The 23,228-nt window shown below is 43.3% G+C and overlaps 1 protein-coding gene across 1 annotated transcript in view; it reads left to right on the forward strand.

Moving 5' to 3' along the window:
- LOC144813884 (solute carrier organic anion transporter family member 1A2-like) overlaps positions 1-23,228 on the forward strand; it is a 1,119,068-nt gene that overhangs the window by 588,338 nt on the left and 507,502 nt on the right. Inside the window, exon 9 of the mRNA XM_078674060.1 lies at positions 1,414-1,578. Coding sequence (XP_078530186.1) covers positions 1,414-1,578 — 165 coding nt within the window. The remainder of the gene's footprint in view (positions 1-1,413; positions 1,579-23,228) is intronic.

A 23,228-nucleotide genomic window follows, 5' to 3' on the forward strand; every position in this document is an offset into this window, starting at 1 on the left:
CATCTTCCCCCGTCACCCCAGTCCCTGTTCGTTGCACTCCCTGTTGAGGTTGTGTCAGGTCCTCTCAAGCTATGTCTACACTCCCTTGCAACGTCTCCACACTGATGACTGTGTCCTGGGTTTCCTCGAGCTCCTCCTGTGTCACTAGACTGCCACCTCCTGTCGCCATTGCTGCCTTCCTGTTGGCAGCGGGTTGGTGCCTAGGTTAGGTAGTCACTTCATACTGGTGCCTATTGGCCTCCTGGAATGGCCTCCTCGGTACTCCGACTGCAATCCAGGTCGTCTGCTAGAGGGTCATTTGCTGGTAGTGTTCTGTCACCTTCATGATGCTGGTTGTGTTTTCCTGCGATCTGCTCCTCTTTTTCCTCACCCTCTTGGCCTTCCCCGACCCCGTTGTTCCTTGCTGGTAGTCTGTGGGGGTTATGGGGGTCGAGTTGGCCTCTGCGCTGGGTCAGGGTGCATCCATGTTGCTACGTGCTTTGGCTTGTTTCTGGTGTATTTATTCTGTGGTTTTTATGGTGCATTGTCCCACCAAATGCGTTGGATTTTCAGGCCTGTGGCTGGTTTTTGCTACTTTTTGTACCGCGGTTTGCCTCATTGCATGTTTTTTTGCTTTTGCGTATAGCTTTTTTGCGGCGTGGCATTGATTTTCACGCTGACGTTTGCCGTGTTATCTGGTGTCTATCGCATGCTACCGCCGTGTTGTGAATTCCACGTTGACACGGGGTTATTTTCCCACGATAGACTGCAATGTTGAAAGTTACATTACGCTACTCTTGCGGTAGTTATCACACGTTCTTGTGAATATATCCCTTAGAACGTCATTTGACTTATGTTTTTCCTACTCACATATGGACTGTCTCTACCTCCTATACTACTACACAATTAAAGCTCAGGAGATTAATTTTGTTACCCTTTTGTCTATTACCACCTATTATCTGTTTCACTGTACTAAGTTGTAAGGTTTTCAGTCGTGTGCCCATTGTCTTGATGCAGTTTACCAAGAGCTATAATAAAGAAGTATACCTCAATCTTACTTTTTGCATGATTGCCTTTGTTTTGAATGGCACTTTTTATGAAAACATAAGTATTGTGTACTGAATAGATGTTTTGTTTTTACGTTGTTGCTTCGGTTGTAGCATTCATAAGGGAGTTTCACACTGCATTGCAGCCACATTCTTCCATAGCCACTATAAATCTGCTTTTAATGAGCGTGTCAGAATGTTCCCCATTTTGTTGACTGACCCGTATTATTTATGTGCGGTTTACACACTATGTAATAAATAGGACCCTTTGAGGAGTCTCATCGGGGCTCTATTTATTTGTGTCTGTGTCACAGTGTTTTTTGCACAACAAACGCGCTTCTGTATGTTTTTTCTTTGTATCTAATAAGATTATTTTCTTTGATTGCAGATTTATTACCATGCCTGAAACGTCTTTTCTGTGACCCCATTTACGTGTTATACCTCGTTATTACTATCATTCTGTTTAACGCTTCTAGTGGCATGGTGACCTTTCTGCCGAAGTACATCGAGCAGATGTTTGGGAAATCTGCATCCGAAGCCCTCTTTTACCTTGGTAAGTTCTTGTAAACATTGTGCGAGTTGTCTTTGTCATCATCATTATGTGTTATCTATAAGAAGCTCACACTAGAACAGAGAATGCAGTCAGTTGGTTTCGACAGACGCTACTTGACAAAGAAGACTCATCTTCAGCAATTCACCCATGTTGACACAGAAATAGTAAAAAAGACAGACAATTCAGCTTTTGTAATCATTGTAATTTTGCAGTAAACACTCCACCCTAAAAACATTAAAAGAAATAAAAACGTAAGGAAATAGGTATTGTAAAAAAAGCGAATTAATATCTGGGGCGGATGGTAGTGCACAACAAGCCATAAAGCTACTAACCTGTTAAGTCCAGTAAAAACTTTCAGTAATATGAACCTGAACTCAAACCTCTCGTAACTAGTGCACAGACCACAGAAGTTTGACTTAACACCTTCGCTGCGGCGGCAATTCCGCCGCAGCGCTAGGGGGTAGGGGGGCCGTGCGGCGCTCCCATGCTCATGACGGAACTGCTCCGTCCCGAGCCTCGGGCGCGCTGTGCTTGTGACGGAGCGGTTCCATCACGGCCCTGCCCGCTCAATAGAACGTGTCGCGCAGGCGCAAATTCAACGCTGCGCAGGCGCGCCGAGCGGGCCGTGACGGAACTGCTTCGTCACCAGCACAGCGCGACCGAAGCTGGTGACGGAGCGGTCTGTCACCAGCATGGAAGGGGTTAAAAAAAATGTGTAAAGCATTTAAAAGTACCAAATATTTAAAACGTTAAAAACACAATACAAAATAAATCCAACTGCAATATTAACACATAGCCATTGGGTGAGGTCCTGCCAAAGTCATTGGTTTTGGAAGGAAAAGGTCCAGGTTTGAAAATTCAATTTTGCATCCAGAGAAGTCGTTCCGTTGGATGGATACTTTGTTTCTACATCTCCCAGTCAAGGTTTCTTTGTTCAAATTTACAGCCATGTTTATGGAAAACTAAAGCAGCGTTGTGTAGCATGTGAAGTTGTTGGGCTGTGTTGTCTGAAAGGGAGAGAGATGAACAACACCATATTTACTAAGATGTGGTGCTATTCTGCTCTCTCCCTGCACAAGTGCAGTTTTGGTTTCAATGCACCACTCAGACACCCGTGCGCCATAATGCAAGGCTGTGTGCGTTGTACAACGTTTAGGTTTTGTGCTTGTGGGACACTCTTTCTGTACAAAAACTATGATTTAAGGCATTTCTAACTTCGCATGTGTGCAGTACAATGAAGCACACATGCAAAGTGAAAAAAACAAGAAGAAATTAGAATATTTCTCATCGTTTTTCGAGGAGGTGCAGGATTTTGGTACAAATCCGATTCTACAATTCTTTGTAGACAGGGATTTGCGTCAAATCCCTGAGTGATTGCATATGGAATGACTCCTTGTCACAAAGAAACGCAAGGCAGCACATTGCACAGCTTTGTGTTACTTTGAGTTACAATCCAACACAAATTGGAAATCTTACCACAACACTTTGTGTTGGGTGTGCCCTATAAAAGTAACACACACCCAATGAAAAGTGTTGGTAAATCTGGACCATATTCTCTGTTTTGGAGCTCAAAATCCTCTAGTTGGGCAAAGTTGCAGTCCAACTGGGGGAATTCCACAAGGCCAGATATTTTCTCTCCAAGGACCAACTGAAACACATTTTCTGCTGAAGAGATTTTCCAAGCGGGAAAAAACTGTTTCTTTAGCCCAGAAATGTTACACCTTGGGTGAATTGGATTGGGCAGTTGGTCTTAACACCTAACTTTCTAAAAGTCAATTTTCTTAAATATTTCTCAAAATGTTTTTGGTGTATATCATATTAAAAAAGTGGTTAATTATGTTTCTAGCAGGCTCTTGTAGTGTAGTTCCTATTATCCCAATAGGCTCTGCGCATTGGAATAATACCTTCAATAGTATAGGCCTAGACCAGACGTTAACTAGGTCTACTACTGTCGATATTAGACTTAAAGTTTTGGGTTTGCCAGCTAGCTCAGAGTTCACTAGAAACTTTCTTGAATAGGCAAGGAGGAGTTGAACCTCCCTGGATAGACAAGAAGGGATTTAGTTTCTGACAACCATAGAACATGACAACTTTGCTCTCCCCTAATCAAGAGTGTATCTCGAGAGTCGTGTATACAAAAGGCAATTTATTTTACTCAGTCAGTACGTGCATTCTTAGTCTCATCAGATTGTAGAGAAAAGGAAGAGACGGGCGTGTTCAATAAAAGATGTTATTTATTGATCAGTCTCTTTTCTCATACAAGAGAAATGGATCGATATTATTACAATACTTATGGTTAAGTAAAGTGCATACATTAAAAGCAGAAGTATAAAATAATACTGTACATTGATATGGTTTCTAAGCCATATGAAGGTTTAAAATGAATAAGATATATTACATACACATATACATTTGACTACTCGTACTCAACTGGTGTTTCTAACTACGCCTACCCCGTGTACCTGACCTAAGTCTAATGCGTGGGCGGGAATAGAAAGTTACAGTTTAAGTTAAGTTTGTTTTGCCAAGTGACTGACTAAAGAATTCTCTGTGAGGGGTTATTCAGTTCTGTACCTGGAATCTAGGATGGATGAGGGATGGTATCTCTCGTCTCTGGCCTCGATATTCCAGGCTGCCTGCAAGGGCTACCCGGAAGCGCCGGAGCTGGATTTCTCGGCAGGAGAATAGACAGCTTCTCGTTCTCAGCGCGTCAGGAAGGCGGGGCTGCGCCAGCGGGGTCTGCTCTGCTCTGGGCTTCGGCAAGTCTGGCTGCTCCGATCTCGTCACCACCGCGTGTGTTTGCATAGGGCAATATCGGTAATATTTATACCTTTAAGGTGCCGAGATTGACGTAAGGATGGACATAGATACGTCAATAAGGATGTCATACGACCAGGTCGTTAGCACATTCTTTTGCTGAAGTTCTCGGTGAAATCAAAACAATGGCCGCAGGGTTTTTCCCAGGTTGTCATAGGTTTGATTTGTTTTGAGAACTCCGTATGCCTTATCAGGGGCTGGAGGAATATCGCTTGTCTAATTAAATGGCAAGCGTTATGACCTAATCAGATAACACGTTCCTGTGCCGTAGTGTGGCTTTATCAGATAACGGTTCCTGCATCATGGGGGTTTTCTGCCTCATGGGATGGCTGTTAGTTAACTTGTTAGTTTGTTAACCAGAATAGGGTCAGGAATAGGGGGATCGATACAGAACCTATAGGAATACATCACACCCACTCCACGCTAACTATGGACATATTTACTAATCTATGCATAGTAAAACATACGGTAGAGTATCGTGTATACCTTACCACCCCAAAATACATAAATGCATTTTGAAATTATCAAATATACGGAAAAAAAAGCATTTACATGTATTGTATGCACTCAAGCTGTGAAATAATGCTAAAGTAATCACGCATTTGTATACATTATTGCTAAATGGTATATGAGAATTTACACATGAAATGGCTCTTAATACAGAAAAAAGTTCGAGACCATTCCATCACAGAATAAAATAATTATGAACATACCAGCGGGCAGCTAATGTCTATAAGCTATCTAAAAAGTAGAAATCTTAGTTCTCTAAGAATAGTTCTTACTTTAAGCAGAAGATAGTGTCCCGAAAAATATGCAAAAATATTTTGGGGCTGCTGAAAAAATTGCTGTCCGTGAACTGGAGGGAAAAATGTTCATGGTATTTTGCTTTTCTAGTTGAAGGCCAAATTCAGGGAACGCCGTGTACGAGCTTGCTCAAAAGTCTCTATTTCTGCTCTGGTGAGAACATCATATCATTTAGACTCTCGAAAAAGTTGTCAACAGCTTCCTGGGAGAGTTCCACTAACTCGGAAATAGGTGTAACCATGCATTCGTGCGCATGATTGTCTCCATTGACATTCTGATTTGGATTGCTGACAGAAGGTCGTACCTGATCAATGCTGCTTTCATTTTGAACTTCACTACCCCTTAATCGTAGTGGTGAAGCTTCCACGAATGCCGTCATCAGGATTGGTAGCCGTTGAGGGCAGCACAAAGCATGAGCCTTTGTTGGACTCAACAATGTTTCTGCATCCATTGGCGCAACCGATTGTAGCGTCAGACAGGTGTCTAACACGCATTCTTCTCCGCATAGCAGGCACCTTAATACAGGTAAAACACATCGATGCCACATTGGTCGAAATGAAAGAAACCAAGTCATGTTCAGGTCTCTAAGCCGGGATAGTCCCAGGATTTTTGATATCCGGTCCCGGTATCCAATGGCTAGGATTGTTTCTTCCCTTGTCGCAGGTGATTTGTCTGTGACATGGTTTGCCATAACGAAATATAAGGACCAAGAATAGGATTCCTGCAATTAGTCCTAAAATGAGGGGAAGTCCGCCAAAAATCGAATGGACGAAATCTGGAAAAATACCCAGTATGGCTTTGAATGGTGTTAATGCCATCGAAAATACTGTCTTAAATACTTTTGAGACTCCACTGGTATCAGAAATATTTAAGATTTCATTCAGGATTTCTGCGAAATGTATGGGGGAATTAGTCGATAAGAATGAATGTATCTCTGCAGTCGTCCTTGCGACTAGGAGATCATACGTTTCTTTTGATGACGTGAGCCTTGTCGGCGTCTGAAGAAGCACTGTTTTCATTCTGCTTAAAGTATCTATTCGAATAGAAGTAATTTTCAAGTTGGGCCATGCCCTTGCCTCCCTGTCTGCAAAGGAGCTGGGGAACAATAAGCGTCCACAGCACTTGACCTTCGCAGTCGTAGTTACGAGATAAGGAGTCCCGGGCATAAGACTACAGCATCTGCGGTCCACAATTATAATGTAACTCCCATTATAGAGTCTTTGAAAGAATGGTTCTATCTCTGTAGCAGGTGTGCCTAGCTGGTGACATGAAAGGTTATTTGAGTTCCCTTCACAGGCTCCATGCAAACTAATTCCGTTACACAGAAGTGTACCGCTTAGTGACATCTCACAATTATTGCCACTAAGAAACACTTTCTGTCCTTTATTACTGACACATGCATGTGAATAGGGCAGGTTCCATGTTGTTTTAATGTACCCTTTTCCCAATTTTTCGTTTATGCCAGCCTGTATATATTTTTGGCAGTATTGAAACCTGAAGGTTGATATTTGAATATTAATTATCCCATGTGTTATCCATTCACTGACAGGTCATTCTGACATTGTCACTGGTAATCTTTCGAGTTTCTCAATGCTCAGGATTGTATAATCAGCACCCTTCTGGGCCATACTGATTTGTTTATCAGTAAGGTTAAAGATATTGAAAAGTGACGTTGTGTTGATTAAACGCCAAGGCACATAGCCTGAACGCAGATTTTGTAACGTCCAGCCAAGCTGTACAATAGAACGCAATTGAGACTGACCGTGTTGTAACAACAGTAAGTCTTGCGATATTATGTCGATTGCTGAAGACACAATGCTGTCCAGAGAAAAAATTCTGGAGGACAGAGTCATTAACCCATTGTCCACTACAGAAAGTGATTTTTCCAAATTAATACGGTCAATTTCCCGTATCCTTTCTGCTGTCTCAATTTGAGTAACCTTCCAGGCCTCATTGTATGCTGCATATACAGAGGCTGCTATGAAACGCTTTTGACGCTGTTTGCGTGGTCCCATAGTGAAATCACGCAAGTCAGTACCATCAGTAAGTAAGGTTAGGTGTTGCTTAATTTCTGCCAGTGTGGAAGTTTGTAGCCATTGAAGGCATAATTTGCCCACACTGTAGGTGGTTATTATCCCTGGGTGATGTCTTTGGGGATATCTAGGGTCTGGCCTGGTCATTTTGAACCCCTGTGTTTTGTTCAGGAATCTGTCTTGACAGTTATTAGTATCTGTGGGCCAGATCAACCACTGTTTCCAATCTGGATGTGTTCTGTTTTGGTTTAATACATAGTTTATGTCTATCTCCTCATCTGTAGAGGTATTGCTGTTCATTGTTGGTTTTGGAATAGACGGTTTATTTAAGTCTTTGATTTTGGCTAAGCCAAGACAGGTAGTTTGTTGAACAGTGTCATTTAAAAATATAATTTGTTCTGGGATCATGCAGGCTCTAAACAAAGATTCTATACCCTGTACTTGCCATTCTTTTGTGCCCCAAACACTTTTCAATTCAACATTTTTGTCCCAATAATCAAAACCAAAAGTATTCATTTGTTCAAAGAATGAGTCTGAATATATCAATTTTGTGTTGGTTATCATGGTCTTTGTCCCTGTCTTATTTGACAATTTGAAATAAAATGTTTCAGCATTACTTATGTTAAAACCTGAAAAGTATGAATATTTGTCATAAACGGTTCTTGAGCTTCCTTTTGGAGGGGTTGCACAATGTTCCCATTGATTATAATTTAAAACATTTCTAGGTTGTGCAGATCTATGTAAAAAATGGTTACCATAGTGGTTGTAGCAATACATACTATCATAATTTGTAGAACCCTGCAAATAATCATGTTTGGTAAATTTAGCAGACATCACTAAGTCAGACATCATATTGTTTATACTTTCAAAGTCCCAATCATCAGCAAATGTGCTTGGTTTTACGAAGTCACTCAATGAGATTTTAATTTGGTGTGGATATTTCAGGATTTCAACCGGACCATAGATTTCGTAGTCAGTGTTGTCCCATGCTACCCCACCCGGTATAGGATTGGCTGTGAAGTTGACTGAAGAAAGTTCTCTTTTCTCGACGTGTGAAGATGTGTGTGGTTTGAGGATCAAGTTGATTTTCTGACTTGCTGTGTCCATTTTAGCATATTTTCCCTCAATGAAGCGTCCCAAAGTTAGTATCATGATGAGCCAAAGTATGAGGATAAATGCACCAAAACCCACCCAAAATTCAATCCATGGAGAAATCAGATATGTTTCTTTCAGTTGTTTCAAAAATTCTTTAGCTTTATCTTTAAATGTTTTTGATGATGGCTGTGTTTTTGATTCAGTGAAGCCTTCGGAGGAATCATCGAAGTTTATGAAGTAGCCGGATGCGGTTCTGTCAATTGTTCCAATTGCTTCAGGATTACTGTTTCTTGCATAGTCGTTTGTTACTTCATTATAGGTTGGTGTGTCTCTGCTAAATGTTTTTATTTGGGTGTTCAGAGGTCTAAGTTCCATTGCATTGTTGCATAGTCCTTGTCGTTCTTCTGTAGGCGTTTCGAATGTGATTAGCCTCTTTGTTAGGACCTCTGTACTGGTAGCAAACCTTGGTGTTCTGCTACTTATGGGGAGTCCACTTGGCCTACTATTTGTTATCGGCCACATGATTGTGGTTTTACCAGGTCGATGGATACAACTCGGTTCTCCTTTTTACCAGCAAGCGGCGGTAGTACTACAGATCTTGTCCCGTTGACAGACAAGACAGGAACTGCTTTTCTGTAAGAAGGCCCAAATTCCTTCTTTACCGCGATCTTTTCTCTGACCAGATCCCCGACTTTTGGAATCCACACAGGTCTTGCTGGGACAGGTGGTGGTTCTTCAGTGGTTGTTGGCTGCTGTTTCAACTTTATGTTGCTCAGGTCTTTTCTTGTTTCGTTTAAGTCCTGTAAAATAGCCAAACGATCTTTGATATCAAAGCTTTTTTCCTTTACCACTGAAGTCTGACTGTCAAGGTCAGAGATTAACATCCTAGTTCCAAATAATAATTCGTACGGACTGAATCCCTTCAGAGAATTTCTTGGCAGGTTATTTAGACTACGTTGGACACTTATTAGATGTTTGACCCACCCAGCTCCCGAACCTAATACCTTTGCCGTTATAGATTGCTTTATGTCACGGTTTTTTCTTTCAACAATTCCGTTCCCCTCAGGGTGAAATGGACAAGAGTACCGCAATGTCACGCCCATGCTGACCATGGCCTCCTTATAAGCTCTAGAGCTAAAAGCAGGACCATGGTCCGAATGCAGCATGCCAATTGCGTATGTGCCGATAAAGACTCGCAAATCTTTTATAACAGTTCTGGAGTCAGCCGTTCGCTGGGGCCACATCCATATGAATCTCGTACATGAGTCCACTGCAACCAAGATATATTTATAGTTACCATCCCTTTGTAAGGGACCACAGTGGTCTAGGTAAACACAGGCTAATGGTTTATCCGAGATTAGAAGGGGCGTCTGCGCTGGGCGTCTCACCGTTGATACTTTCATTCTTTGACATATTTCACATTCTAAAACATAGTTCCTTGTTTGTCTTCTCATTTGTGGCCACCAGTATCTCTGTTTTAATAATGATACTGTGGCTGAGACGCCAGCATGTACAGAAGCAAGTCCTTCGTGTGCCGCTATTATTAGTCCTAACCTATGTTCCATGTTTGGAATTGCCCTATCCCCCACTCCAGGGATTCGAGCAAAAGGAACATTGTTTGCATCAGTTATGTATGAGTATTTTACTGGAAAGCCTTTCGGGAGTGTTTCTATCGAATCCTTTTCTGTAGCGCTGACAGCCTGTAATATTTCGCTGTCTATTTTTGTTTTTGACCGTGTGATGGCAGCTACGGAAGCCGTTTGCACAGCTGCCTTCGCTGCCTCATCAGCCAATGAATTCCCTGCAACGTGAACGCCATCACGTTGATGACTCAGCGTATGTATCACGTGAGTCTTTGGTAGTTCTTTCTGTAAAAGAACTACTTGTTCCCAGAGCAGTTTATGCTTGATTGTGCCACCTTTCGCATCCTTGAAACCATTCTGAAGCCAGATCTGCAAGTATTCATTGTAAGATTGAACGCAATAATACGAATCGCACACTATGAGTGTGAGGAATTCTCGATCGGTATTTTCAAGCGCCATCTTGAACGCCAGTAGTTCAGCTCGCTGAGCTGTACAATCTCCTAGAGATTGTGTTTTAGTGATAGCTGGTTTAAATTTCCCTTCGTGCCAGTGACCTTTAACGATCGCGCACGCAGCACTGTAGGCTTGTTTACCCCCTACTGCGGGTTGTGCTGATCCGTCTGTGTATATTATACAGTCGTAATGTTCTAGAGGCAGAATTTCGGTCGGCGGAGGACATTCAAATTCATATTGGAGAAATTTTTGTGTTTTTAAGTTAGGATCAAATTCGTATGTCACGTCTGTTGCAGCAAGAGAATTAGCCCATTGTATCCATCTCGGATGGAGCGCTTTAGCATTTGGAATGCTTGCCTTTGTTACCGCCTCTAGGGCTGGTATCGGTGTCACGATTATTATTCGTTTACCTTGTGCCAGGGCTCGTTCTTTTGCTATAGCTGTCTGTGTTGCAGTTAGAATTTTTTCAGTTGGGCTGAATTTCATTTCAGCCTTAGTGTACAAGTGTGATTTGAATGCAATTGGTACCTTTTCTCCCTCATTAGAGGTCAGGTATGTGAATCCGCATCTTCCTGGGATGACTCGAATCACAAGATTGCGTGTGTTATCACGTGTTTCTAATTTTGTTTTAATTAGCATGTCTGTTTGTAAGGATCTCAGAATTTCTGTGTGTATTTGAGTCCAATTGGTTCTTTTAAAATCTGGTTTTATTAGATCATAAAGGGGTTTGACCCTTTCTGCGTAATTTGCAATGTATGTTCTTCCGAAATTTAGGAAGCCTAGAATTGACTGTAGGTTTTTTAGTGTTCTAGGTGCTTGGAGTACGGCACATTTCTCTAGAAAATTGTCAGCCAGACTTTTGCCTTCACTTGATAATTCATATCCTAAGAACAGGACTGTCAGATGGGCAATTCTGGATTTTTTAAAGTTGAATTTGTAACCCTCTGCTGCGAACCCAAGTATTATGGTGTTCACTCGCTTCAAGTGAGTCTCCAAGTCATCATCTGTTAAGTATATGTCGTCGACATACGATAATGCTTCGTCGTCATATGTTTGTAGTAATTCTGTTACTCTGGCTGAGAATACTCCCGGGCTGTTCTTGTACCCCTGGGCTAACCGACAGAATTGTTTTTGAGTGCCATTTATTGAGAATGCAGACAAATATCTGCTCTCTGGTGCTATGTTTTGACAAAAGAATCCATTAGAGATGTCTAATGTTGTTTTGTATTTTTTGCGCACTATGTTATTCATTAGTGCAGCACTATGCGAGTTTTGCACTGCAAAAGTTTTGCAACATGAGTTAAGGTGTCGGTAATCCAAAACTAGACGATATGAATTGTCTGGTTTGGAGACCGGAAACAAAGGGTTGTTCATTTGTGAGGTGCAAGTTTCAATCACCCCCTGGTATTCTAGCTGATCTAGGATTTCTTTTACCTGTTTTTTAGCTTCTTGCTTAATTGGGTACTGTCTCTGTGCAGTAGGTTGTGATTTTAACTGGATTTTGTGAGGAGGAGAGTCCTCATCCCATCCTACGTGATTTTTATATAAAGCAGGAGCTAGGGCTACTGCCCACTTTCTAGCAAGTGTGTATTTTTTATGAATTGGGATGTGATTTGAGAAGGCAGGCATAATTATTTCTTCGCCATGAGGGCAATCCCTGACAAACTCTGGTGGCCAGTCTTTTTCAGCTAGAAGGATGTCATAGCCCTTGGAGAGATTATCCCAAAATAGTCCCCTTATTTTTCTAGTCTTATCCCCCTCTATACGTAAAGTTATTTCATATATTTTGTGAGGTTTGCTAACTCTGGTGTCTGCAGTTTCCACTTGAAGATATTCATTCGTGTCCACTGTCTCCAGATGATTCATAAGGACTTTGCGAGCTATGCTCACTTCTGCTGCGCTGTCTAGCATTGTCTGAGCCCATTCTCCGTTTTTCAGTTTTGTCCTCAGTATTCTCGGCATTGTTAACTACCTTGATACTGGCTACCTTCTTTTTTGGAAATTGTAATTTCTTTTTTAGCTGAGCAGGTTCCTTGTCTTTGGACTTGGCGTGCTCTTCTCTTTGTTCTGATCGTCCTCTTCTTTCCGATTTCTGCGAGGAAGTCTGAAAAGATTGAGAGGGACGTGTATCAATGTCTTGATATCTATCAGGCTTCTTTATATTATCCCTATTTCTAAGGTTATATCTTTTCCCAGAGGGGTCACTCCGGGGTGACCTGTGTCTTTGGTTCGGAGATTTTTCTCTTCGCCTAGGAGACCTTCCTCTGGACTGGAATTTCTTTTCTTTAGGATTGGATTGTTTGTTTCCATCCCAGCTCTTTTTTTGTGATGTTGAGTTATTATTAAAAAATATTTTTTCAGGACTTTCAATCAGTTGTGGTTTTACTGGTATTCCACCTAAACTATCTCTACCTAGTTCCTCATAGGATTTTTCTATGATTCTGGCAATTTCAGCTGGTTGGTCTGCTATATCTGTCTCTTTTAGCCTCTGGCGGATCGCCACGTTTGCTGCTTCTCCCTTTATGTTGGCTAATAATATAGCCGAGACCTGCTTGAAGTCGTTTAGTAATTTCATACCAAGAGTTAAAGCGGGTTCTGGACCATATTCGTCTTGAATTTGTTTTAGCACATCTGGTATTACCGAAATGGATGGAACACCGTGCGTTTTTGTGTAGATGGAAGCAAAGACTGTACCCCAAGTGTCACAGTCCTCAATGTGTGGTGCGATTCCCATTGGAAGACAGATAGTCAGAATCCTGTGTTTTTCTAACGGGGTCGTGTCTGGAAACACAGCCTCTATTTGGGTGATTTTTTGTGCTAACCAGAATGGTATTTGTTCCCGTTTAGCTGGTACTTTACCTAGGCAGGATTGTATGTTCTGTGGTGTAATTTTATTTGTGTTCCCCTGGTGAGGGGTCAGCTGTGGAATTTTAATTGCTGGCTGAATTGTTGAAGTCCGCATCACATATTGGACTAATTGTCTATGTATCTTTATTAATTGTTTTAGTTGTACTAAAAGATCTGCTGCAGGCATTCTTTCGAACTCTGGATGTGGTGTGTATCCGGCTAGGACCGGCCACGTTGCTCCTGGTCTACCTAAAGGACCGAGCCTGGTGATGTGATTATTGTGTTTTAGGGCGCCATTAAATAAGAGCAGGTGCTCTTGAAATTTAAGTGGTACTTCCACCTCCTCGAAAGGAGTATAATCTTCAGGAGGTTCCTCTGTTTTGTAATAGTGGAAGTACTTTGTTACAGCATTTGCTGCTGGAAAATGTATCCATGAATAGTATACCTCTGTCTGCCGATATTCGTGTGCCTCAATTACGAATATGACTGTACCACCTCTAGGTGTCAGTCCATTTTCTATAAGTTTTAAGGTTATAGATTTCCTTTTGATGACCGGGATGAGTATTATATCCTGGTCTGCTTCTTGCAGTGCAGTATCAGCTGCTGCGAGTTCAGTTGCTAATCTAACTGCCTCTCTTTCATCATCACTGTCTACCATTTTACCGACAGGATGGTTACTTTGTTTGTTTGCAGATCAGGTTTCTTATGGAAACAAAGATTAGATGCACAATATTTTGGAACGGTTTATCCTTCAACGTTGACTAAACCAAGTACCATACATAGGAGTTTCCTCCTGCGAGGTTTGGCGGATATTACCTTTCACCCACTCCAGACGTCTTTGGAGTATTATGGGAAAAGGGGTCTGAGTGAGAAAGCACGACTGAGTTTCTCTAAATGTCTTACGTTAGTTTTATCGCCCTTCCAAACGCGTTGGGCGCCATGTAGTGTAGTTCCTATTATCCCAATAGGCTCTGCGCATTGGAATAATACCTTCAATAGTATAGGCCTAGACCAGACGTTAACTAGGTCTACTACTGTCGATATTAGACTTAAAGTTTTGGGTTTGCCAGCTAGCTCAGAGTTCACTAGAAACTTTCTCGAATAGGCAAGGAGGAGTTGAACCTCCCTGGATAGACAAGAAGGGATTTAGTTTCTGACAACCATAGAACATGACAACTTTGCTCTCCCCTAATCAAGAGTGTATCTCGAGAGTCGTGTGAACAAAAGGCAATTTATTTTATTCAGTCAGTACGTGCATTCTTAGTCTCATCAGATTGTAGAGAAAAGGAAGAGACGGGCGTGTTCAATAAAAGATGTTATTTATTGATCAGTCTCTTTTCTCATACAAGAGAAATGGATCGATATTATTGCAATACTTATGGTTAAGTAAAGTGCATACATTAAAAGCAGAAGTATAAAATAATACTGTAAAAACATTGATATGGTTTCTAAGCCATATGAAGGTTTAAAATGAATAAGATATATTACATACACATATACATTTGACTACTCGTACTCAACTGGTGTTTCTAACTACGCCTACCCCGTGTACCTGACCTAAGTCTAATGCGTGGGCGGGAATAGAAAGTTACAGTTTAAGTTAAGTTTGTTTTGCCAAGTGACTGACTAAAGAATTCTCTGTGAGGGGTTATTCAGTTCTGTACCTGGAATCTAGGATGGATGAGGGATGGTATCTCTCGTCTCTGGCCTCGATATTCCAGGCTGCCTGCGAGGGTTACCCGGAAGTGCCGGAGCTGGATTTCTCGGCAGGAGAATAGACAGCTTCTCGTTCTCAGCGCGTCAGGAAGGCGGGGCTGCGCCAGCTGGGTCTGCTCTGCTCTGGGCTTCGGCAAGTCTGGCTGCTCCGATCTCGTCACCAACGCGTGTGTTTGCATAGGGCAATATCGGTAATATTTATACCTTTAAGGTGCCGAGATTGACGTAAGGATGGACATAGATACGTCAATAAGGATGTCATACGACCAGGTCGTTAGCACATTCTTTTGCTGAAGTACTCGGTGAAATCAAAACAATGGCCGCAGGGTTTTTCCCAGGTTGTCATAGGTTTGATTTGTTTTGAGAACTCCGTATGCCTTATCAGGGGCTGGAGGAATATCGCTTGTCTAATTAGATGGCAAGCGTTATGACCTAATCAGATAACACGTTCCTGTGCCGTAGTGTGGCTTTATCAGATAACGGTTCCTGCATCATGGGGGTTTTCTGCCTCATGGGATGGCTGTTAGTTAACTTGTTAGTTTGTTAACCAGAATAGGGTCAGGAATAGGGGGATCGATACAGAACCTATAGGAATACATCACACTCTAAACTCAACATTTTAACATTTCAAATGTTCTAATTTTCCTTGTATAAGAGCCTGAACCTTTCACAGTGAAAATAGCTTTTGGGGCTATGTTACTGTAGAGACATGGTAGCATAACATTTCTCTAGGTCTCACTTTTAAATACCATGCACCCTACCTTGTGAGATAGAAGGCCAAGATAGGGTTGAGTCATTGATATATGAAAGGGAGTGTATTCCCTGTCATTAGTTATTACTCTATCTCCCACTCCAGGTAATGATGCTGAAAGAGTGCTATCTGAATTTGCAGGGATAGCCATCTAGAGTTTATCAATCGATCAATCAAACTGTGCTTATATAACGCAACGTATCACCCATGAAGCTATCCAGGTGCTATGTTTAGTTAGGATCTCAGTCGTAGATAGGTATTGAGTCTCTTCCTGTAGTTTGCCAATGAAGGTGATGTTCGAAGGTGGAGGGAAAGGGTGTTGCAGGATTTGTCAGCAAGGTGGGTGATGGATCAACATCCTGTGTGGCAGTGGCAGATGCGTGTGCGTGTGTGCGAGGGCAAGATGAGCTGAGGTTTCTGGGTGACTGGTAGAAGTTTAGACAGTGGTTCATATATGAGGGTGAGAAGCTTGACATGGCATCTCTTCTGGATGAGGAGCCAGTGGAGGTCTCTCAAGGGCTGGGAGATGTGGGTCCTTTTGGGCAAGTTGTCTGGATACCGTGATTTGGATCAACTGGAGTCTTCTCATGAGTTTGCTGGTGGTAAGTAACTAAAGCTTTTGTAGAGCTGTAACGACTGTGTTTTTAGAATAGGTGACTCATCAATAATGGCCACCTCAGCCGTCACGCAAACACACTCTCCTCAGACGACTATTTACAAGATATATGGAGGATTTGCCTGAGAAGGTGATTATTAGCTATTTACAAGCCTGTACAATTAGAGCTATAACTAACATCTAAGGAATTCCATGTCTCATATCGTATGATATTTACTTTATAGCCCCACGGTAATCTGCCCCGGGCCAACCTACCCCCTCTTGCGTCGGAGGGCAGCTCCTCGTTTTATGTCCGGCGACTCCTCGTTTTATGTCCGGCGACTTATTTAATTATTTATTTTATAGCCCCACGGTAATCTCCCCCGGGCCAACCTACCCCCTCTTACGTCGGAGGGCAGCTCCTCGTTTTATGTCCGGCGACTCCTCGTTTTATGTCCGGCGACTCCTCGTTTTATGTCCGGCGACGTATTTAATTATTTATTTTATAGCCCCACGGTAATCTGCCCCTGGCCAACCTACCCCCTCTTGCGTCGGAGGGCAGCTCCTCGTTTTATGTCCGGCGACTCCTCAGTTAAAGTTCGGCAACTATTTACTTTATCCCTAACTCTTAGGATCAATATCATCTATACTTCCCACTGGTGAACCTGTTATTCCCCAATGGTGTGTTTATAGGGGTTGTCGGTACACCTAAGGTAGACCGACAATACTTACTATTCGTAGTTTGGATAGAAGCTGTCTAATTAATTCATTTGGGAGTTACTTCCTGTCCCGAAGCTAACCAATCTTCCATTTCTCAGTTACCTGCAAGAAGGGAATCACCCATCCTTCTTTACGACAGCACCTGGTTGAAAAGAAAGGTTAGTCCTGTCATGGAAACAACACTCAGATGCATAGGTATCGAATATCATGTCTTTATTCTACAAATACACACAATAGCATTAGCGGTTTGAATATGAATATCATTAGTCAATCTATACAACCTAAAAGGGAGGAGAAGGAATATTAGTTATCTATAGTCTGCACTAGCTTAGAACCCCTCGCCTTAAACGTGCGTCTTTCCATCTCAGCAGCGGAGCTGATCCCTCTCTCTCTCAGGTTTTCACTGGCTCGGGACTCTGCTCTCCCACTATGGTTCACGGATACACGTCTGCACCGCTACGCCTCGTCTACACTGCTTTGGTTCCGCAACTTGAACCCTCTTCTGGACTTGCTTCTGTTTCTACCACTCCTGCATGTTGACCTTACAGGATTCTTGGTCTCCTCCTTCTCTCTGTTAGAGGCTAGTAATTAATCACCAGCTCTTGGACCAACTTCATCGGTCTGCTCAACACGTTGCTCTCTCCCTGTCCACTACTTGCTCTTTGATAATATATCTCTCCCTTTCTCTATGGAAATTTCCAGTCATAGGCCGACTCCCACCGAATTCCTGTACCAGCCTCCGGGGTCTCACGCCGTCTGCAGTGGCCACCTGCATATTGCGTCTACCGCCGGTGAGCAAAATACATTCTTTCGATAAGGGCCGGTCTTGACCGGTTTCTAACTAGCGAACAACAGATTTATTCTAAATATGCCCTTTGCTCTGCAAGCACCTCGCACAGACGAGGCAGCTATCTAAAATGGATGAGACAGCCATCCAAAATGGCTGCTCTATGGTTTTGGGCCTACAGGCCTAACTAATGATTAAAAGGCATTAAACACTGTCAAAAGCGCACAGTTAAGCCCTATTAATGAACAGAAAGGTTACTTAGACTGAAATGCTAGTATATTATAGTCGCTTTTAGTCTGAAAAAGGCTAGAAATTAGCCGGGCGTTACAAGAGCGCTCAAATACCAAAGTGTCTTAGCTCTAAAGGCATAGCCTCAGAACCAGCTGGTAAAACTGTACTGCCCAGCTTACTTCACCCGCGGAACAAAAAGTAATGTTTTGAGATACCTCCTAAAGAGGTGCAGGCTAGATTGAGGTCTTAGAGGCAATGGGAGAGAGTACCATAATTTACAGCCAAGATAACTAGGGCTCCTGAGTCCCACCCACCCTTCCAAGTCTGGATTTCTTTATTTTTTAGACTTTTACCAGATATGCTAATGACGACCGTAGGTCTCATTGGCGACAGCACCAAAAAAAGGTTTTTGTGATGATAATGAGGGACTTTTCCATACAGGGCATTATGAATAATACAATTTGAATCTGACCCTGTCCAATACTGGTGACCGGTTAAGATCCTGTAGTTCCTTGGTGATGAAACAAACTTTTGGCACTTTCAAGAGCAGTGAAGTTTTGCAACAATTATAGTTTGACAAGTTAGTTAGTTATCCCTAGGTACAAAGGTTTACAGTAATCAATCCTAGAAAGGATAAGAAAAACCGCAACAGTCTTTTTGATGGTCCACCAGAATAAATGGATAGACTTTTTAAAATAATCTAATGATATGGAAACAGGAAGAAGTTACGTTTGAAATGGGAGTGTTTGATGTGCCGAAATCTGTCTAACACCATGTAGAATTCCAGAAATCTGTGTTTTTGCCAAAAATAATCACCTAGGGTTTCAAAGTGTTCAGCCTCAGAATTTTTTTCTGCATCCAAATGAACACCTGGGTTAACCTGTGGTCGAGATTTAAGGGGCAACGGTTTCACCTCATTAATACTGGTTTAACAACCGAATACCAAATTAAGCAACCGAAAGATGAGGAGTTAACTTTTGCAAAGGGTCTTTCCACTGTACACAAACACTTGGCACATTTTTAGTAACTTTTAATCTATTTTACCTAGAAACTAATTTTTTGTTTGCTAAAACTGCCGATTATGCAGGCGATAATGGATTATGTGGTAAATGCCACCAATCCTCAATTATGCAAAATAAGCACCAGAATCGCATAGTTCTAATTACCCTGCTTATAGGTCATATGCGATTATTAAAAACAGAATGGGGGAGCAGAAATTAAGGAGAAAGCGTTTAAGTAACCACTTTCCACCACTTTGCCACCGTTGTGTGGGGCTGGTACCACAGCAGCCTGCAGCCACTGCGCACCACGCACATCACCTGCAAGTGCCAGGAGGCGCTTCAAAAACCAACACGGGCTCCCGCAGCCTGGGACGCCCACTGTGTCACCACTTTTCCACCGTTGTGTGATGCCGGGGCCAGAGGAGCTAGCAGCCATTGCGCACTGCGCACATCACTTGCAAGAGCCAGAAGGTGCTTCAAAAACCAACATGGGCTCCTGCAGCGTGGGAGGCCCACTTTGCCACCGTTGTGTGAGACCGGAACCACAGGAGCCAGCAGCCACTGCGCACCGCGCACGTCACCTGCAAGCGCCAGGATGTGCTTCAAAAACCAACGCGGGCTCGCGCAGCACGGGCCCACGTAGCACGGGCTCACGCAGTGCGGGATGCGCACAGGCAGTTCCCGGGCCAAGGGAAGGGCCGTCCTTGCCCATCATTGCCTGGAAGAGGCAGGGCAGGTCCACCCCCCTTGGCTATGGATTTTGGCGATTCCTGTGACAAAAAACTGTGAGTTGGTTTTCTCCCACTGCTCTTTCTTCAGCCCTGGAAACAAACTGACTTTGTGATAAAGGCTGGTCATATTAAATTAGTAATACGATCTATACATTAATCTTAATTCGGTCCTTGAGTGTTATCAAGGCCGTTTTCTGTTTAAGCTGGTCCTGCTGATCTGAGGAACATCTATACTAAGACGTACTTGCTTCATTGTACAGCACACGGGTGAGGGGTAAGTAGCAGATCCAGTGTGCTTGTCGAATACGATCCACTTATTGCGTGGGTTGCAGTAAATCCAACTCTGTGCTCAAAAAAGCAGTCTTACCTCATGCCTCTTAAGCCCCTCAGTGCCTGTGAGGAAAGAGACTGGATGAGACTCCCCTCTTGGTTTCCTTCGGCTTGGCTTGGCTTGGCTTGGTTTGTTTTCACTGGACCGTGCTCAAATTGGACAAGTCCTTTTTTTATGTTGACCTGTATGTTTATTGAGTATATATAGCAAATCCATTGGAACAAAGGCCTTTTTTGGCTATTGCAACCGACATTTACAGCACTGCCTGTTCTTGATGTTCATTTTTGCTTAACCTTTGCTTTGTCCTCTTGAGCTACGGTTATCTATTGTTACCATGGGCAAAAGGAATTCCTGCGAGGGCAATATGGGTCGTTGGAACACAAGAAGTAGGAGAGGGGGTGATGGATAGAATAAATAATCTGTTGACTGAATGTGAGACCTTATTAGACCCTACCCAACATAATGCCACAACTGACAGCAGCATTAAGCAGTGTGGAGGAAGTAGGCTCATCAACAGGCAAATCCCCAATATATTTAAAAAGTCAGCTAAAAGCCTTGACATCCAGGAGTCCCCTAGCCTATTTCTTGCAAGACCAACTTTAGATAGATCACCCACTATCTCCGTATCGGATGTTATGGCCGCCTTTCCATGTTCAAATAGATTTGACATCTTGAAAGAGCAGCCAGAGACAGTGACCACTTCCCAAATTGTTCTCTCCCAAGATAGTTGGGAGGCCCTAGCGAGCGTTTCGACCTAAACCACTGAGGATATAGTGGAACCAGGCGAGGCAAATTGCACTGCAAGAGGGCAAGGTGCTAACACCTGGCAATCTGATAAGCTCCCTATGGAGCCATTACAACGCTTGTCACAAAGTTTTGTTGACACACAGTAAACTGTTATTATGAATGAGATTCAGTGTCTTTAGGCCTCCGTTTGCAACTAAGCGGATTCCCTAAGCAAGGCCCATTCAGTTATCCAGCAGGTCAAAACCATGCTGCTAGAACAACCTCAAAATAATTTAAGCATTGCGGGGAGCATGAGGAGTAATAGCCAGTCAGACACCCACTGCCATGCCGAAGCTCTGATTGGTATTACCAACCATGAAAATAATCCCTCTAAAAGCTACAACAACACGGGACGCTCTCAACTGGATAGGGTATCCAAAGCAAGACCCACAAATCAAAATCTTAGACTTCAAGCCCCAGCATCTTCATTCTCGTCCAACTATGACTTTCTAGGATCTACTAGACTGCGGCTGCCTAAAGAGACCCATCTTAAAATAGGAAAGAAAAATATAGTATACACGACTAATGTCCCTAAATGCACTGGCAACACACAAAGGAAAGATGTGGACTCTCTTTGCAACAAATGTATACAGTGGATACGACATGTCAGGGTTGTCATTCAATAATTAGAGAAGGCCTCCTCATGGCTAAACGACACACGACACCTGAACTACCATTAGACTATATTGCACTGACACTCTCCCATCACTATTTGGTGGAAATCCTTGTCCATATTCACACTCAAAATCTTACTTGTTCAAGTATTCGCATTAAGATTAATCCCTCAGAATGAGCCACTGCAAACACAACAATGATGGACAGAATGTGGATCAATGTCACACATTCACCCCAGTCAAAGGATCTGGGCCCAAATCCATCGTTTTTCCACTCCACACCACCCTGGGTTAGACAAGGCGATATGCAAATCAGCGCTGACCCTGTTGCCCCATGGGAACAGTCCAGTCCGAACTACAAAAGCCATGTCCTTCCCAGAACGGAAACAAGCATCCGAGGACCGGCCCGGTTTCGAGGTAACACCTCTCATCAGCCCGGCTAGCTTGATTCCAGTGGTGTGGAGTGTCTGGGACTCACGTCTGAGCATCCCCAGTACACTTAGAGCAGTAACTGCAAACACAACAATGATGGACAGAATGTGGATCAATGTCACACATTCACCCCAGTCAAAAGATCTGGGCCCAAATCCATCGTTTTTCCACTCCACACCACCCTGGGTTAGACAATGGCGATATGCAAATCAGCGCTGACCCTGTTGCCCCATGGGAACAGTCCAGTCTGAACTACAAAAGCCATGTCCTTCCCAGAACGGAAACAAGCATCCGAGGACCGGCCCGGTTTCGAGGTAACACCTCTCATCAGCCCGGCTAGCTTGATTCCAGTGGTGTGGAGTGTCTGGGACTCACGTCTGAGCATCCCCAGTACACTTAGAGCGGTAACTGCAAACACAACAATGATGGACAGAATGTGGATCAATGTCACACATTCACCCCAGTCAAAAGATCTGGGCCCAAATCCATCGTTTTTCCACTCCACACCACCCTGGGTTAGACAATGGCGATATGCAAATCAGCGCTGACCCTGTTGCCCCATGGGAACAGTCCAGTCAGAACTACAAAAGCCATGTCCTTCCCAGAACGGAAACAAGCATCCGAGGACCGGCCCGGTTTCGAGGTAACACCTCTCATCAGCCCGGCTAGCTTGATTCCAGTGGTGTGGAGTGTCTGGGACTCACGTCTGAGCATCCCCAGTACACTTAGAGCGGTAACTGCAAACACAACAATGATGGACAGAATGTGGATCAATGTCACACATTCACCCCAGTCAAAAGATCTGGGCCCAAATCCATCGTTTTTCCACTCCACACCACCCTGGGTTAGACAATGGCGATATGCAAATCAGCGCTGACCCTGTTGCCCCATGGGAACAGTCCAGTCAGAACTACAAAAGCCATGTCCTTCCCAGAACGGAAACAAGCATCCGAGGACCGGCCCGGTTTCGAGGTAACACCTCTCATCAGCCCGGCTAGCTTGATTCCAGTGGTGTGGAGTGTCTGGGACTCACGTCTGAGCATCCCCAGTACACTTAGAGCGGTAACTGCAAACACAACAATGATGGACAGAATGTGGATCAGTGTCACACATTCACCCCAGTCAAAAGATCTGGGCCCAAATCCATCGTTTTTCCACTCCACACCACCCTGGGTTAGACAATGGCGATATGCAAATCAGCGCTGACCCTGTTGCCCCATGGGAACAGTCCAGTCCAAACTACAAAAGCCATGTCCTTCCCAGAACGGAAACAAGCATCCGAGGACCGGCCCGGTTTCGAGGTAACACCTCTCATCAGCCCGG

Source organism: Lissotriton helveticus, chromosome 1_1 (assembly GCF_964261635.1).
Source record: "Lissotriton helveticus chromosome 1_1, aLisHel1.1, whole genome shotgun sequence".
Taxonomy (NCBI): Eukaryota; Metazoa; Chordata; class Amphibia; order Caudata; family Salamandridae; genus Lissotriton; species Lissotriton helveticus.